General features: G+C 41.4%; 2 protein-coding genes across 2 annotated transcripts; both read right to left on the reverse strand.

The window, feature by feature from the left end:
* Positions 1-2,552: 2,552 nt before the first annotated feature.
* Positions 2,553-8,007, reverse strand: LOC123106019 (mitochondrial inner membrane protein OXA1-like). The gene is made up of 9 exons (XM_044528216.1): positions 7,406-8,007; positions 7,219-7,309; positions 6,276-6,320; positions 5,509-5,567; positions 5,015-5,090; positions 4,746-4,877; positions 4,565-4,672; positions 3,397-3,451; positions 2,553-3,290 (listed from the first exon to the last, which is right to left on the reverse strand). Exons 1-9 carry the CDS (start codon positions 7,894-7,896, stop codon positions 2,995-2,997), a joined length of 1,353 nt encoding a protein of 450 aa, XP_044384151.1. The 5' UTR covers positions 7,897-8,007; the 3' UTR covers positions 2,553-2,994.
* Positions 8,008-14,201: 6,194 nt separating this feature from the next.
* Positions 14,202-18,162, reverse strand: LOC123106020 (palmitoyl-protein thioesterase 1). Its single transcript, XM_044528217.1, has 11 exons — positions 17,975-18,162; positions 17,825-17,909; positions 17,674-17,746; positions 17,508-17,561; positions 17,353-17,403; positions 16,881-16,943; positions 16,716-16,781; positions 16,585-16,623; positions 15,905-16,027; positions 14,694-14,786; positions 14,202-14,589 (listed from the first exon to the last, which is right to left on the reverse strand). The coding sequence occupies exons 1-11, from the start codon at positions 18,081-18,083 to the stop codon at positions 14,434-14,436; spliced, it is 912 nt and encodes a 303-aa protein (XP_044384152.1). The 5' UTR covers positions 18,084-18,162; the 3' UTR covers positions 14,202-14,433.
* Between the last annotated feature and the right edge of the window lie 267 nt (positions 18,163-18,429).

Below are 18,429 nucleotides of genomic sequence, written 5' to 3' on the forward strand. Positions count from 1 at the left end.
AAATCCTCCCGCCGATTTTTCGGCGACGCGGGCGAGCTCGTGCCATCTCCCTGCTCGCACGAGGGGAGAAGCGCGTCGCCCTCCCCTGCCTCGCCCGAACCAGACTCGCGAGCTACTACCGATTCAGACGTTTCCCCTGGGCCTGGCCTGGTCGTGCTAAGTTCCGTGCGATGCGTGCCGCACAGTGAACGCAGGCTACCAAACAGGCCCAATCTTTTCCGCACGGGCCAGGCTGGGCCATATGCAGTCAACCAAACACGCCCCTAGTGACTCTTGATGGACCAATATTAGCCCAATTCAGACTACCATGCATAAGAAAATTAGGTGCAAAAACAAGTCAATTGTGTTTATTTCCTTAATAAGCAGGGCTTGAACAACAATGAAACATGCACCTGACCACTTCAATAGAAAACATCAGGGCATGGGCATTAGTTGTCGTTTTATTCATGAGAATTATTTCAATGCACCTAATGCAAAATAAAATTTCATGAGAGAGCTATTAGCCCTGCTGGGCACTGTAGAATTTACAGAAATCACTCGATGTGGATGATTCGAGACAAGCACCAGTCAGTTTCGAAACTGTAGGTGCAGAAATTAGTGGGTGTGGATGATTCCAGACAACTATCAGTCGGTTTTGAAACTGTAGGTGAGTAGTACTTATAATCCTCCATGATAATTCAGTTGTCTCAGCCGCCTGTTGTACGTACATCCTAACAAAGAATTGAATTTTAGTACAAATTTGTACTACATCGCCAAGGAGAAAGAAGAAAAGTTTAAACCATTATAGCAAAGAAAGAAAGCAGAACAGACACAGCCAGAGCTCTTCACCTTTCTCCTGAAGTGGGTTTGCTAGGTGAAAGGCCCGCGGGTGGTCGGATTATCAGGAAGCGGCAGCCCATCTACTCTTCATCCGTGATGCAAGATGAAGTGGAAAAAGGCGAATCCCCTCGTGGAAGACGGGAAGACTACGCCTCGGCCATGTCGCCCGCAGCCCGATCTGTTCCTCTCTCTCGACTCGAGAGTCTCGAGCGCCATAGGTTTTTTTTTTTTTTTTTTGAGAAAAGCAAAACAGGTAAGAGACGGGGGCGCTGCGAGTACTGGGCTGTATGTGCTCGGTCATGTAAATGGGCTGTACGGCCCAGTTTATGAGAGTGCTTGGTTTTTTCTTCCGGACTAGCAGCCCCTTATAGTGCCTAAAAAAAGCAGCCCCTTAGGACAGCACATCCGATGGCCAAAAACGGACGGCCGAAAACCGAAATCGCTGTGAGGGCAGGGATTAGGTGCGGTTATACTGTCCTTAATATGACGTGGCATTGCAGAGAATATTATAGTATCATATTATGATGGAGTGCATCAAATAGAAAAGTTGATAAGAGATAGATCATATCTGCAACTTTGTGTTGTGATTCTACAAATAAAAATGAAATAACACAATGATACTAATATATAATACTATGCAATTGTAGTGATTAAAATAGTATGATGCACCATGGTACTAGCACATGATAATGCATTGTGAGTGGCCTTATGGACAGTAGACACATATCTCTACTCTTATAAAAAACAAAGTTGGTGATGATGGTGTGTCTGCCATCCTGCAATATAGGCCGTCCGATTTATATCTGATGGATAGGAAGGAAACTATGGCAATTTTGCAAAAAAAAAAAAAATACACACACCCCTCTTCATATTTGCAAATAAGATAAGGTCTTTCCTCGTGCATTCTTTTCTCCCACAAGATAAACTACTCATACAAATATATCTTGATATTCCATACAACGCATGGGCATCTTGCTAATACTAGCAAGAAAATAGTATGGCATAACAGTTACACATCAACCTCACACCCTACAGAACTACTTTCCCTTGCAGAGATGAGCCACCTGGATAAGAGCAAGCTCCATTAGTTTTAACTAGCATAAAGAAAGACAATACAACCGTTGTGCCCAGTTCATTGTAGGCATTGAATGTCCATCATCCTCTACCCCTAGCCTCTGGCGGTGACCGTGCACTCTCTCATCAGCAGCTTGTCCCCGTGCAGAACCAAGCACATCCATTACTGTCCCTCATGAAAAAGGTGGGGTTTTCTTTTCTTTTTTTGCGAGGAATCCTCTTACCAACGGAACCTTTTTAGTTTTTACATGGAGGGTGGACGGACTCCATCCGCAAGGGTTCGGGAGAAGGAATGAGAGTTTATTGAGAGATTAACCTTGGGCAGTTGATAATTACTAGTTTCAAACCCGTGTTTGGTGTGCGGTGAGAATTCAAGAGAAAATTACATCTCATGTGAATTAATAGGAGGGAGCAGGGAAGAGATTCGAAATTAGCCTCCTTAATTCTATTTGCGCTTTCATCCTGGACTTTTTTGTCCCCTAATGAAACAGTGTCACATATCCTTGAAACTCCCATTCCCCTTAACTGCTCTTAAACAAACACGTTGTGAGGCTGAGTGCGGTAATACTGAGTAATATTTCAGATCACGCCTTACTACTGTTGCGAAAGACCATGGAGCCATAGATAAGACGTTTATAAGCACGAGCTAGAGAAGAATCTGTCTCAGAATAACAGGGTATTACTTAGTCACTTTATCATCAAACAATGTAACAGGAATCGACGGTCCCGCCATATGTTTTCGACAGCCTCGTTTTATCTTGATCGCAAACTAAAAGCTAATACTATTACATCGTTCCATTCTCAAATGTCAAGCAAGTGATACAAGAATAAAAGTACCCTCTGGTCTCTGCTCGGCCAGCATCACTGCGGTTAATCCAACAAACACTGGCGGTTTTATCTGCCAGGATCCCTCCGGTTTATTTGCTCGAAACAACAGTTGCCACACGCGCATACACATGCTCACAAAATTGGATAGTCCAAGTCAAATCTTGGTACTATATTGGTAAGTCGGTGCCAGATACCCCTTCACCACCAGACACAGGTTACAAACAGTGCTTCTTTAGGATTCACGTGCTCGATCAAAACTTACCTGTTAGTTTATTACTCTTGAGATTCGCCTCTAGCTTTAGCCCGCCTCTCAAGTTCTGCAATCTTCTTCTCAAGAAACACAACCCGATCGCTTAGCTCAGCATTAGACTGCTCTGACCCATTGGCTGCGGTGGGTGAATCACAGTTGTCTCCAGTGGGTGAATCACCGTTGTTTCCAGTGGGTGTATCAACTGCTGACACTGGCTTTGGTGCCTCGAAAAGGTTGAAGGTCGACAATTGCGCAGCTTTGGGCTGTGGTACAACCTCCGGAAGATTCAAGAAATACCTTACGGCTGTCTTCCGGAGAGCTGGGAGAAAATTTTGGAAGGAAGGTATACGCATTAGAAACTAGGAAAGGAGACAAACAGAAGACATGGACATGAGCAAGGTTTCAAATCTGGAGAAGTGACTTACCAAAACCATACCCAAGAGAGAACAAGTTTGCCGTTACCCAGTAACAGAAAATTGCCTGCAGAAGCAAAAAAGAGTATTAATGGCAGTGCAGAAGAAAAGAGAAGATATAGACAGTGAAAAGTGATGTTAATGCTGCAAACAGAGAAACTTAGCTATGTTAAGGTGGATAAAATATGGCATCAACAAAAGACGATACTCCCTCTGTTCCATAATATAACAGCGTTTTTGCCACTACACTAATGTCAAAAACGTTCTTATATTATGGGACAGAGGGAGTAGTTATTAGGTTAAGCATGAAACCACTGGCACCACGTATATTTATTTTTTGGGGATGGACGCCACATATTTCTTGCGGAAGTGTGCAAGCAACAATTTGTCGCATATTTGAGTGTGGATAACAGCTCTAGCTTATTTTCTTAAAAAAGGATTTACATATATTTCAATCAATCGGTGTACAATTATCTTCAGCAGTTAGGTGGACAAAAACAGTTCCTCCTTTAGGGTACAAACTCAACTGTATCTGTCTATCTGAAGCACTATGAACACCTAAATGGCAGCTCCAGCTGAACCATGCAAGATAAATTTCTGCTCTAGCCCTCCCCCAAGAAATCAAGGGAGTAGCCCATACCCGTGTTATTCCCAACTCCAGACCACCATGAAAGCTTTGACAATGGTGCAAACAGGGCCTCAATACGCACCAAATTGCCTTACATTTCAGGTAATATCAAGCCCATGTATGCATGAATAAGACTACTAGGGAAGACTGATTGTGGTCGTGATCATAGAGAAATACTCCCTCTGTCCCAAAATTCTTGTCTTAGATTTGTCTAAATACGGATGTATCAAGTCACGTTTTAGTATTAGATACATCCGTATCTAGACAAATCTAAGACAAGAATTTTGGGACGGAGGGAGTAGTTACTGAATGGACTTTCCAAGTTATGGGGCAAATTTTGCCCAGTTTCAGAAGCTAATCTGAGGCAGTACCCAAAAAATGGTCACTATAATTGTTTTCCAACAAGCCCAGATTTAGTAATTCATTAGGAGAGGGCACTTAATCATGCCAATTTACCTGCACTCCCAGTATGTTCAAATTCATTACAGATAACTTCTAGTTAGAATTTTATGGGTATGATTCATAAAATTAATAGTCTTGAGTATTTCATACCTTGGGAAAGTGCATTGTAAATGGTATAGTCATAAGAGCCAATATTCTAGAGAAATTCTTCATCGTTTGCAGCATAGGATTTCCCTCCATACCTTCTTGCATATTGAGCTGAAAAACAAATATTTTCTTATCTATATAATAACATATAGGACATAATTATTGCATCGGCCAGGGTGCACACCTCCACCGTAGCCAAGAACGTCACTGATGTCAACACTGGGAGGATGTAAAGCTCATCGGGAGTTGTCAAATCAGTAAACCAATATGCTCCACCCCCTTTCAAAGAAGGGACTTTCTCCACCATGTTTTGTATCTACAGTTGAGACAGAGGCATAAGGTGGAAGAACATTAAAAGAAAGAAGATCAACATTACTGTAAGATGGCAGTATTATAACGGTGTGGTTGTAGTTAGAATTTTTGACACTATACAAGGAAGTGGTATGAACTTACAGCGAAGAAAAAGCTCATGAATATAGGCCCTTGGATGAGTAAACCCTTTAACGGAGTCAATGGATTAACACCATGCCTGACAGCAGACATTAATAAAAAAATCAAAACAATGGAAATATTTTTGTATGACTAAAAGAAGTAAAAGACCACAAAAACAATAATAGAGGTTAAAGCGGCAAAGTCAAATTCTATAAAACATGGAAAAGCACGATTACTGATTTGAGCAAAAAAAGGCGCTTCCTGAGCACGGATGATAGCAAGAACAATTTAATGACCAACAAAGCAATTTCAGAACCTAAAAGAGTCTACAGAGCCCAAGGCATTTAAAGGAACACGGTCTGAGTTTGAGAAACCAAAGACATGAACGTAATGTGATTAGTTGGCAAAATTGCACCAAAGCATAGAATTTTTAAACACAGCAGGCAAAATAAATAACTTCCAACTTATATTCGCGGGAAAATAACTAAATAAGTAAACCATTGGAAGTTGCATACTTTGTGAATAGCTCGCCCAATTTCTTTTTCCCCTCTAGCATCGATTGTGGATCCATTGACTGCAGGAAAACATGAAAGATTATATCATTAGGAGGGTACAATATAAATTGATTTGAACTAAAATAGATTTTATGTTCCCTGGGAGTGTAAATTGTCTTGGACAAGATTGAACTTAGGTTCCTGGAAACGCATTCATTTAGCATCAGTACTATCCAGTACGAAAAATTAAGTGTTGCATTATTTGTAAACATCATACCTTGGTCAATTTATAACAGTCAACTTTGACAAACATGGCTAAGAAAAAGGGTTAAGGATGATAATATCGTTGATTATATATACTCCCTCCATTCCTAAATATTTGTCTTTCTAGAGATTTCAACAAGTGACTACATACGGAGCAAAATGAGTGAATCTACACTCTAAAATATGTCTATATACATCCGTATGTGGTAGTCCATTTGAAATCTCTAAAAAGACAAATATTTAGAAACGAAGGGAGTAGATCGTAAATATGCTGGAAGACAACTTTCACCTTATATGTCTCCCAAACACTCCAAATAACAAAAAAAAGTATGGTTTAGTAAAGGGGGGGCAACAAATAAAATTGACATGGAAAAAGGCTACATGTGTAGAATTGCAGAAAAAAACCAGCAAAAATATGATCGCAGGAAGTTGCTGTTAATACAATTATGGTGTCTACAACAAACGTGCCTATAGTGAATTACCATATAAAATGCAACTTGAACTGAAGAAATAAATCTACTTACATTACGCATTTCCATGTTGATCGCCTCAATTTCTGGCCTCATTGCCTGCATAAAGTAGGAGTTTGTAAGAGGAAATTCAAGTGGGTACCTTGCAGTCACACGAAGAAGCACGCCAGACATATAATGTGGACAGATTTAAATAAGAAAAGAACATAACAAAAGGAACATCATATAACTATTTCAGGCCTCTCAGAAACATTGAGTGACATATAGGATAGTCTCATATAACTTCGTGGAGGCATATCGAATTTCATCTGCATGATATGATGTTTCTTTCTATGTCCTCAGCTACAAGCCTTCAGCCACAGTATGGCAATCAGAAGTGAAGATCAAGATCGAATTAGTTGGACAGGTTAACCGAAAATATAACGCCAAGAACTGTATCCCCTTTAATTTAAGTACATGAAGCGTTTGAATTCTCATTCTACTCCTTGGCATAACAAAAAATGGGGGGACAGCACACTTTTGTCGAATGCATGTGGCTATACAATTTCAATTTATGAATCAAATGATGACATAAATGATTTTGACCCAAAGAATCGTTTCCATGTTGCTATTTAAGGCTAAAGAATTGCAGGCCACTGGAGCAAATGGAGACAATACATTCACATGATAACTCAACTGCAGTTTACATGTTAGCTGAAAGAAAACATATTTGGCACATGCAGCCATCAAATTCTGCCATCCCCACTTGACCTTGCATTATTATCTCTACCACCAAGCTTGAATCGAGACATCTAAAACATACTACATGTTAAATACACGAGCCTGCCTTCACTACAAATTGCACAGAATTTTCAGTGTTCACCGTTATCAAAGATTGAAATTGGTAGGTTTCTATAGAAGTTTGGCATAAAACACATCGGCAAAAGGCAGAACGGACATACAATAAAGCATACATATAAACAAACAATATAAGTTACTACTCAAATGAGCTCATTACATTCAGCTTCATCGTGGACTTCAGCTGGTTCACAAGCAGCGGGATGGTCACCGTTCGGATCAAGATGGTCGTCACCGCAATAGAAGCCCACCTACAAAATGACCAAAGTTCAGAACTTTATCGCAGTTTACTTGATCCAAAGTGGAACGGTATGGCCCCCAGGTGCTACCACGTCAACGAGGCTTACCAGTTGAGCCCGGTGAACGAATGGACGGCGTCGATGGCGTACTGCAGTGCCGCGACGGGGGGAAACGAGTCTGCGGCGGCGGCGGCCACTTCCCCCGGGAAGGGCAACGGGAAGGCGGGCGCGACCAAGGCTGCGGCGTCGGAGAGGACGCCCGCCGCGACATCCATCTGGCCGGCCGCGGGGTCGGTGAGGATCCCATCGATCTGCGGTCCGGGGGAGGAGGTGGAGAAGCTGCGGTGGGCCGCGAGGTGGGCGCCGAAGGGGAGCGGGAGGGCCAGGCCCTGGGATCTCGAGCGCCGACGGAGGTCGCCGGAGGGGAAGTGCGGGGCTTGCTGGGTGGGGAACGGGGGGCCGGAGGAGGAGGAGGAGGAGTCCTCGCGGTTGTTGTCGCGGTGGGAGGAGGGGACGAGGTGGGAAAGGGAGGGGTGGAGGCGGCGGGTGAAGTGGCTGGAGAGGGTGGTGGCGAGGCTCCTCCGCGCGGAGAAAGCCATGGCAGGGGCGGCGGCGGCGGCGGGCGAGATCGCGTGGGGATCGGGGGAGAAGAGAGGGTTAGCCCGCGACGAGGCGGATATTCCACTCGCGGTCGCGTTACGCTGCTGGCATGTGGGCCCTACTCGCCAGTCTCCGTGCCGACGTGCCTTGCGCTCGGTGAACTCCCACGGCCCGGCCTCACGTCGCAGGGAGTCCTGGCCTTAGGCATCTTCAGCTGTTGGTCCCCCACAACGCATAAAAATCGTCCCCTGAGACGAGCCGGCGATACAATCGGCGCTGGGGCGGTTTCGCGTCCAGTCTTGCCCCAACTCGTCCCTAGGCGTCAAAATTGGCCCACTTTGCAGCCCAATTTCGGCGAATAAAGGGTCCATATGGGCAAGAATAGTTCCATATTCGGCGTGGTTTCGCCGTGTCTCGGCGTTTAATTATCAACACAATTATTTCTTATCACATATTTCATCACAGAAAAATCAAATACTTGAACAAAATAGTACAACAACAAATAGTTCAATACAAATTATATAGTTCAATAAATAAAAACTCGTATTTCATCACACGGCGTCCCCCTTGAGCCTTCATAGGTGCTCAATCAGATCTTTCTGCAGTTGATGATGCACCTGTGGGTCTCGGATCTCCTGACGCATACTGAGATAGGCAGTCCAAGTTGCCGGTAGCTGGTGATCAACTTCGGCTAGAGGACCCTGCCTGTAGTATGGTTCAGTGTCAAACATAGGGTCTTCTTGCTCGCTCTCGATGATCATGTTGTGCAAGATGACACAGCAAGTCATAATCTCCCACATTTGATCTTTGGACCAGGTCTGAGCGGGGTACCGAACAACAACAAATCGAGATTGGAGCACACCAAATGCCCGCTCGACATCCTTCCTGCAAGCCTCCTGAAGCTTCGCAAACCAGGTGTTCTTGCCTCCTGCCACAGGGTTTGAGATCGTCTTCACAAATGCCGACCATCTCGGATAGATGCCGTCAGCTAGATAGTACCCCTTGTTGTATTGGTGCCCATTGATCTCGAAGTTCATCGGAGGAGAATGGCCCTCAACGAGCTTGGCAAAAACAGGAGAGCACTGCAGCACATTGATGTCATTGTGAGTTCCTGGCATACTAAAAAAGGAGTGACAAATCCAGAGGTCCTGTGTAGGGCGGCGGCCGTCGCCGGGATATAGCTAGTGGTGGCCGAGGGCGCGGGGGGTGCGAGGCGAGTCGGGGGAAGAAAACCTTGACTTTCCCCCTGTCGGTGTGGGCCAGGCGTGCTTTTCCTAGCGTCGGAGCCCCCAACTGCTCCCCAGCGTGCCGGGTTCGGCCTGTGACCGCCGGGCGGAAAAAAGGTCCAAACCGGCGATTTTCGGCGTCCTGCGGGCGCGACTGGACCGTTTTTTCGGCGCTGGCGCCGAAAAAGTGGCCTGGAGGGCCCTGTTGGGGGCGTGGCTGGAGATGCCCTTAATTGCCGATGCTCAACACAAAAAGTCAAGTAAAAAGTAACTATTTTAGAAAGGACTTTTATAACTACCAAACGTTCGGATTTTAGCAATAGGCAAGAATGATTCTTCATTCTAATTATATACATGCATGTATTAGAATGACTAATTTTTCTTTCACGTGCACTCCTCCCTCTAATTATATGCATATATGCACTAAAGGACAAAAAACTGATGTTATCCTAGATTCTTTCTTTTTTCAAATTTCAAAATGTTTTGTAGCTCAAATTGCCGCTCCGATTGAAAAACTGTCTTCACAAAAAATTCGTCTCGACGAGATCTTCGAAATTAGATTCCATGTTGATATGTTCTGATAACTTATTTTTCGGACCAAAAGTTACCACATATGGGCTACGTAAATTATCACATCTGTAATACATAAGTTACCATGTCATTTACACAAAAGTTTCTCGTGGTATGTTTTCAACAAACTTTTATCCCAGGTTTAAAAAGTGATTATGATGTTTGCAGTGAGTTATCAGCTTTGTTGTTTATATTACCATGTTGCGTAAAAGTTATCGGGTTATGTTTTTCAACAATCATAAAATTACCGTGATATTTGTATATGAGTTATCAGCTCTCATGTGCGTGTATTATCATGTTGTTTACGCATGAGTTATTGTGAGGTATTTTTAACAACATTTTTTCTTGATATATTCAGATGACTTTTTTTCGGATAAAAAGTTACCATGCCTATATTGCGTAAATTATCACATCTTTGGTACATAAGTTATCAGCTTGTTTCCACAAAAACTACCAGGGCATAAAAATGATTTCTCTTACCTTCTCCCCACATGCATGCATACACTAAAGGACATAAAAAGCTAATGTCGTCCTACATTCTCCTATTTCTAAACTCAATTTTTTTACCTCAGAAACCGTTGGTCTGATCAAAAAGTAGTTTCAACATAAAAAAAATGACGCGACAGGAAATTCAAAAGTAGGTCCCATGTTGGTATATCCCAGATGAGTTTTTTTGATCAAAAAGTTACCAGGCTTGGGTTAAGTAATTTATCAGCTTTATTGTCCGTATATTACCATGTTATTTACACGTGAGCTATTATGGTGTTTTTTACAACTTTTTTTAGATAAAAAAGTTATCACGCCTTGGCTAAGTAAGTTATCGGATCTGTTGTCCTTATATTATTATGCTAGTACACATGAGTTGAGTGTGTTTCAATAACTTTTTCCCGAGTCAAATAGTTACCATGCTAAATAAATTATCAGCTTTGTTGTGCATATATTACCGTGCTAGTATACATGGGTGACGGGGTTTTTTTCAATAAATATTTTCCATGAGTCAAAATAGTTACCTGCCTGGGCTAAATAAGTTATCAGCTCTGATGTACGTATATTACCATGCTAATACACATGAGTTATCAGCTCTATTTCAACAACACCCCTCCCTCTTTCAAAGTTATCACAAAAATATTTGTACCTAAGTTATCAGTCTTGTTGTGCGTAAATTATCATCATATTTACAAAAAGAAGTTATGTAGGTCTAGGAGGCAAAACACTTATGTCTCTAAAAATTGATCATCTGTACAAAAAGAGACAAGTACAAACACAACACATCGTTTATTAAAAAACTTGGTCCAAATGGTTCTTCTCATTGTGGAAAGCATTGTTGTTTTCTCACTTTTGAATAAAGTATAAATATCAGCTAACCTGTAGATAAAACAGAAAGGTGGGCTTAGCCCAGTTGATAGTGAATCGGTATCTTATGGAGTAGCGCCTGTGTTTGACTCCCTACAGGTGCACTTTTTTCTCGGCCATATCTTTTCGCGCGCGAGAAGCACAACGAACGTTCGGAATTTACAAATTCCGTTTTATAAAAAGAAACTTAAAATACATCAATAGTAGTACTAGTTTTTTCCAATATGAAATGGCTACAATCCAGAGGCAAGAGTTCCTCAATATATCAATGAGTTGTTCCTAAATTGCAAACGAGATCGTCTATCTATATTAAATAAATTGTCATACTCCTAGGAGATAATCCACCGCTTCGTGCCCTCCTAGATTATCGAGTGATTCCTTTGATAAACCTTTTTTACGTCAAAATTGAGCCTTCCCGGGCGGCCCTGGGCCTAGGCGGTGAGTGCGGCCGCCTAGGGCCCAGCCCGGGCAAGGGCCCACAAAGTTTTACTAAGACCTTCCTCAATGCAAAGGTGCTTAGATGGGGTGCTAAGCATATTAAATGCTTTATTAGCAACTCAAGTCCACAATGCAAAGGTGCTAAACTTCATGCATTTAATTCGTTGTAGACTCAAAATTGTGCTTTCATCTAGGTATACGTGCTTAGCACCGTTTCTTTCTAAGATTATCATACTACTCTCTCTTCTTAACTAGCATGCCATATCATATTTTTTGTTTAGTTGACAATCTTAGCACTTGTATAAGATGGTGCGTTAGGAGGGGCCCAAGGAAAGCCGATGCGGCAGGCCAGCCCATTAGGCGAGGCGCAGTAGCCTGGCTAATCGCTTCGTTATTTATTCACCCTAATAAATGCTAGTCGCTTGGTTATCTCATGGAAAGCGAGATAATAAGTGGCAGCTCTAGCCAAAGCTTTTTTCCACCTTGCATCCTATTGAGCCGGCCCATTCACGCACGCATAGTTGAAAAAAAGAACTAGGGGCGCGTCCTACTGGAGGCTAACTCCAACGGTCTTCTTTAGGATTTTTTTCCTTTTTCTATTTTATTTTGTTTCTTTTCTTTGTTTCTTCTTTGTTTTATTTCCATTCTTTTTCATTCATTTTTGCGTTTTGTTTCTTTGTTTTTATTTTCTTTTTCCTTTTGTTTATTTTGTTTCTATTCTGGTATTATTTGTTCTTTTGGTTATTATTCTATATTTTTTAATTACACGTAACATTTTTCCAATACAAATCGTACATTTTTATAATACATGGTCAACATATTTTTCATACACAGTTTTAACATTTTTCAAATACAAGTTTAACCTTTTTTAATACACGGTCAACATTTTTTCTATACATTTAAAACATAATACATGGCCAACATTTTTTATACATTTTTTAAATGCCTGATTCTTAGTTTCAAATAAAAAGATTAAAATGTTTTGAATCCATGGTCAGCATTTTTCTATACATATTTAAAATTTTCCGAACGCTTGATTAACATTTTCAAACACTTATTCAACATTCTTTTCAAATACTTTCTCCGTCCTAAAATAAGTGTCTCAAGTTTGTACTAACTTCAGTACAAAGTTGAACTAAGTTTGAGACACTTATTTTGGGACGGAGGGAGTACTTAATTAGCAATTTTATATACATGATCAAATTTTTTCATCATTTATTTAATACATTGTCAATATTTTTTCTATACACATTTAACATTTTCCCAAATGCTTGATTAATATTTTTTTAAATACTTTTTCAACATTTTTCCAAATGCTTGATTAACATTTTTATACGTATGATTAATAGGATTAACCATTTTTTAATAAGTGAACAGCATTTTTTGTATACACGTTCAACATTGTCTGAACGCTTGTTCAACATTTTTCAAATACTTGTTCAAATTTTCTTAATACTTATTAAACATATTCAAATACTTGTTCAACATTTTTCAAATACTTATTTTTTAAATGCTTTATTAACATTTTTATCTACATGATCAAGAAATTTCGTCACATTTAACATTTTTCAAATGCTCTGTCTAAGATTTTTCTAATACTGGTTCAATGTTTTTTTTCAAATGCTTGATTAATATTTTTATGCCATGAATTCAAGATATCAATCTTGAAGTAAGCACTTTGATGTGAGAAATTATTGGATTCGAGATGTTGCGAGTTCCAAGTTGCTACAACTTGAGTAGATCCATACCGCAACAATGGTTTTGATATGATAACCAAGATATTGCCAAACGAGAAGCTACAAACATATTGCAAGGTAGTGGGCGTGGTGATGCCCCCCTCATGAGTCAGAGGGGGAATTCACTAGGATATACTCCTTATGTGGGTTGTGAGAAGATGACCATTTGGAATCTTTTAGGCAACCCAAAGCTGGGTCAAAACCCACTACCCATTAGGGTTATGACATAGGTTAATTTGGACTTTGCTCATGAAGGAAGGGGTATGTTTTACCATCCCATCCAACAAACAACAAGCAATGTGACAAATCTCAGTTGAGCCTCCATTGGAGAAGAAACGGGAAGAAGCTTGCTATCAAGCAAAGGGATCCCATCCCCAAGGTTGTGAAATCTAGATCCACCATTTTGTCTCCTTGAAGCTATGGTTCCACCAACTTTGATGAGATTGTTTCAATCCCTAACTTTTGTGGACTCAAATCTTATTCTTATTAGTATCCAAGATGCATAAATCTTGATATATGGGGTCCTCTAGTGCTACCTATAGAAGTACATTTTGTTTCCTAGATTTGATAGTAGTGGAAGAAGATTTGGATGGCTTCGACCCGTGATTTATATCCCAAGTTGGGGGGTCTCCCACGTTAAAAATCTGGTGTCATATGTGTTGATGTTCCCCTGAACCCAGACATCATCTAAGGAGCATATGTGATGTTGTGTGGGCTATTTTCTCCATATATGCTGCTGCATAGGTTTGTTTCGGCGCTAAGCAATGATCCTTAAATTAGTATATGAAGTAGTATTGGGATTATTTTGTTTCCACTGCAATTTTAGACCATAATCGTTTGCTAATTCCCAATGCTCGGTTGGTGTCATCAAATTAGCAAAGGCATGTTGTATTTTGTTGCACTATTGAGCATGCAGGCAGAAGCTCGCAAATCATAAAATACAAATGCAAGAAGCAAAGTATTGAGGTGAACATGAGAAAATATTGCAAAGAAGGACATGTATGTAACCTGTGATTTTTGTTTCTACAAAGCCATGCCAGAAGCAAAAACTTGAACAGAGAATGACATGTGCACCAACCCAACATTATATCCCTGACAAAAAGATGGTGGATCGTCATGTCAAGGACCGAAGGAGTACCCCGATGTCACTCCTCGTCCACCTGAGGGCTTCACCAATTGCGTACTATGTGGCAGCGAGCGAATGGGGAGGCAGTCAAGCAGATGGTTTGTCCTTCAAGTAAGGCAGGATGTGTTTTCTCATGTCACTGTTGGAGATGTCCAGGTGATCTCCTGCCACCGACACGAACTTGACTCGCCCGACGTCATCCAGGGCCTTCAGACCAATCCAGTCTTCCTGATATAGCTTTGTCTGCAGACCATATTTTGGTAAGTTCAGTGAGCCGAAACTGACTCAAAATTTCATCAACTCGCTAAGACACATCACTAGTCCAACATGAAGAACAAAAATTGTACCTGCTGAGGAGGTAGGACTGGATCAAAGGCTCCATCAGGGTAATAACCAAACCATGACGTCTCCCTCGGTATGAGGACGGTATCATTCTCAAACTGCATAGCATATTAGGGCAAAACATTAAGTGCATCAAAATATTACTTCAATTACTAGTCTCTATTAAGCACCAGAGCTTTATAAGAAAATTTGAAAAAGTGTTGTAATGCTTAGATACAAGATTTTTGTGTGACTCATGACTTATGACAGGGTAAACACAAGGAATCTTCTTCAAAGGAAAATCTTTTCTTGCCCATCTATCTATGTGCCATGTGTGATACTAAATGTGAAGAAACTGCTCTTCATCTCTTCTCGGATTGTCCATTTGATCTTAGTTGTTGGGACTCAATTATGGTTGAGAGGAAAAGAGGCATCAATGTTTCTGGATGAATTAAGGTTCATGGCAGATTTCCTACCCTCTTAGTTCACAACGGATATTATCATTATGGGTTGCTGCCACCTATGGATGCAGAGAAACTCCAAGGTTTTCAAAGCAATAGCTCCTTCTTCAGTCTTGGAGGGTTCAGCTTAGAAATGATCTTCAGTTGATTATTCTCAAGACAAAGAACAGGCATAGAGATGCTTTCAAGCAGTGGATTGAAATAAATCTTATTTAATTTCTTTATGGAGTTCACTAGAACTGGTGTTGGTTAGTTGTCCTATTTTTTGCTTGTGTATTTGTAAATATTATTTTTTAATGAAAATTACCAGAGAACAATTGTTCTATGCTCTTCGGTTAAAAAAATATTATCAGTCTCTATTATGAATCTTTGAAAGGGGAAGACACCTACTAAATGCATACCCTAGTTGTACATGTTCATGTTATTTTGTTGTTTTGGTGCACACAAGAAATACTTGTGTGTTTGAGCTATGCTTGAAATATTTGTCAGTTCACATTCTCATCAACATTTATTGTTGCATGAACAGGGAAATCACCAAGCAATGACTTCAGAAAATCGACTCCCGCTGCATTTCAAAACAGGGGAAAAGTGAAGTCCATTTTGAATTTTGATATTCCATGCCAAATTCAAGTATGCTACTCCCTCTGTCCCATAATATAAGAGTGTTTTTGACACTACACTAGTGTCAAAACCGCTCTTATATTATGGGACGGAGAGAGTACCATATAATATTTGAACGTGGATCAAAATGTGGTTTGAGACATTATCAGCCTTACCATGATCAGTACTAAATTCTCTAGGTTGCTGAACCTTTCCTTGTGGGCAGCATTTCTTTCACCTAGTATCTCATTGTTAAGTTTGGGAAGAAACCTGCATCCCTTCAGATAATCATCTATATCCTGAAAAAACAGTACATCTTCGGTGACTAGGAATATATCATCGAATATTGCTCAGGTTTAGATCCAAGATTTATGTTTAAAGATCAGTCAATGTTTTCTTATGGTCTTCCACTCTGAAGTAGAAGCAAAACTAAAAGCTAAACACGCATCAAGATTGCCTACTTAAAATTCTTCGGAGAGCAAGTGAGCGACAAAGAAAAATAGAAATTCAAACTACCCATAAATAAAAATCAATGTTTTAAATAGCGGGCTATAGAAAATAGCGGCAAGCCTCCAAATCAGTTAAAGCGGGCTATTTGTGAAGGCGACCATTTAGCGGCTCCCTACTAAAAAGGCTATAGCAAGCTATAGCCGGCTATTTAAAACTATGATAAAAATATGGAATTCACTATTACTCAGATATATCTGAGCCCCGTCAGTACCCAATAACAGTTAACGGAACAGCACAACAAGAAATTTAAGAGTTCAAAAGAGTGCAAGTTCAGCAAATGATAGACATATCAGCGTAAAGGTGAATTCCTATTGGTGATGGCCTCAAGAAATGCAATGCAACTCACAGTTGGGATCTTGATGTAACCACTTGGCGCAAGATGTGCCTGTAATTCAGCACGACTCAAGTTAAAGTCTCTCGTTTATTAATACTAGCACGACTAGAGTTTGGGAAGTGACTAAGCCAAGATATAAATACCTGCACGTAGTCTGAGTAAATCTCGGATTTGATCAGGGCATCAACAATAACACAGAAAAAACCAGACTGCAGAAAAGAGATGTACAATGTTCGGAGGCAATCAGACTCTTGGTTGAATTGGATAAACTGGATATTAGCTAGCTGGGGATAATGAGATCAACTTACACCGCAGTGTGGCGCGGAAGCAGTACCGGCATGAGGCCCAGCGAGTGAGATGAAATTCTTGACCTGTTACAAGTGTGAGGATACATAACTTACTGCACAAAAACCGAATAGCATTCTCTGCGACCCTACTGATCAATCAAAGCTTAAAATTGAGGCATTGTATGCATGTTTTTGAAAAAAAGAAAAACTCTCACTAATGGGCATGCTACTCCCTCCGTTTGTAAATATAAGTCTTTTCAAAAATTTTAATATGAACTACATACGAATGTATACAGACATAGTTTGAAGTGTACATTCACTCATTTTGCTCCGTATGTAGTCCATATTGGAATCTCTAAAAAGACTTATATTTTGGAAGGGAGGTAATAATAGATATGAACACAGAGACCCAACACACATTCACAATCACAAGCATCCAGATTACCCATTCAGGTGCATGCTTGTACAATTTCGAAAGCAACTCATTACTCACCGGTGGTCCATCGTCACAATACTCGACTACTGCCCGGCCAACCAAGTTCCCCTGTGGAAGCACATAATGTTTAGTAGAAGAACAACACATTTCATAGATTGTGTTATAGAAAAATGCCAACAACATACTTACAACATACTTATATACTTATATACCTGAGACAGACCAACAATGTTATAGCCGCCGCTTAGCTCTTTCATCTCCTTTACCTGCAGAAACAAATTACCAGGCAGGCATGGATGATGAATATCTATCTACTCAGCATACAGGATACAGCAGAGGAAAAGGCATCATCATCGCCCAAATCGCCGAATCGATCACCTTGTTGCACATGATATCAGCCTGTTCCTGGAGAGGCATGAGCCAGGAGTCCCGTGCCCCATTTCCAATTTCTCTGAACACAAGCGAGCACAATGAGTCAAACTCCAGTGGCGGAAGGGCGTACGTAGAAGACGCATATCTAAGTACGTACAGGCAGTGGCCGTCGGCGGCGGACCAGTCGGCCAGGAGCCGGGTGAACTCGGCGACGCTGCTGTCGGTGCACTGGCCCCCAATCCCTGCTCCTCGAACCAATCAGTCAATAAGCCATGGACGGAAGCAGAGTAAGCGAGGGTGGACCGACCGTGCAGAACGACGAAGGGCAGCGCCTCCGCGGGGGTGAGGAGGTGGAGGAAGAGGAGGGGGAGGACGGCAGCGGCGAGGCGCGGAGCTCTCGGCGGCATCAGGACCATGGCTTGGCGTCGGAGGGACACACGAGAGGACGTCGCTCACTCTTAGACTGGCCGCGTGTGTCTCGACCGTGTTCGAACTTATAGCTAGTAAGTAGGAGTACTCTACTCGTATAAAATTTTGATTTTTTTCCAGATTCGCTGAAAGTTAGTCAACTGAGCAAGTCTCGGTCGACATCCTGTCCTAATCGTTAGATGTAGAGAGCTTAAGGTTTATACGGCCAGCCGGTGTCGATTTCTGGTCAAATATTAGCGCGTAGAAAGCTGGGTGTCGCGCAAACGCGCAACCGCAGCCCCCCTAGCATTCCTGTGGGCCGACTCCTATAGGACTTGGTCAACTCTTTTTCAT

This window comes from Triticum aestivum, chromosome 5A, assembly GCF_018294505.1.
Source record: "Triticum aestivum cultivar Chinese Spring chromosome 5A, IWGSC CS RefSeq v2.1, whole genome shotgun sequence".
Lineage (NCBI taxonomy): Eukaryota > Viridiplantae > Streptophyta > Magnoliopsida > Poales > Poaceae > Triticum > Triticum aestivum.

What these genes read in the sequence shown, in the direction of transcription:
- LOC123106019 (XM_044528216.1), bottom strand. Translation starts at nt 7,896, where the DNA reads ATGGCTTTCTCCGCGCGGAGGAGCCTCGCCACCACCCTCTCCAGCCAC. An exon ending in TCAACATGGAAATGCGTAAT is followed by an intron (nt 5,568 to 6,275) that starts GTAAGTAGATTT and finishes GTTTTCCTGCAG; the next exon opens with TCAATGGATCCACAATCGAT. An exon ending in TCATGAGCTTTTTCTTCGCT is followed by an intron (nt 4,878 to 5,014) that starts GTAAGTTCATAC and finishes TCTCAACTGTAG; the next exon opens with ATACAAAACATGGTGGAGAA.
- LOC123106020 (XM_044528217.1), bottom strand. Translation starts at nt 18,083, where the DNA reads ATGGTCCTGATGCCGCCGAGAGCTCCGCGCCTCGCCGCTGCCGTCCTC. An exon ending in CTTCCGCGCCACACTGCGGT is followed by an intron (nt 16,782 to 16,880) that starts GTAAGTTGATCT and finishes TCTTTTCTGCAG; the next exon opens with TCTGGTTTTTTCTGTGTTAT. An exon ending in AGAATTTAGTACTGATCATG is followed by an intron (nt 14,787 to 15,904) that starts GTAAGGCTGATA and finishes TATGCTATGCAG; the next exon opens with TTTGAGAATGATACCGTCCT.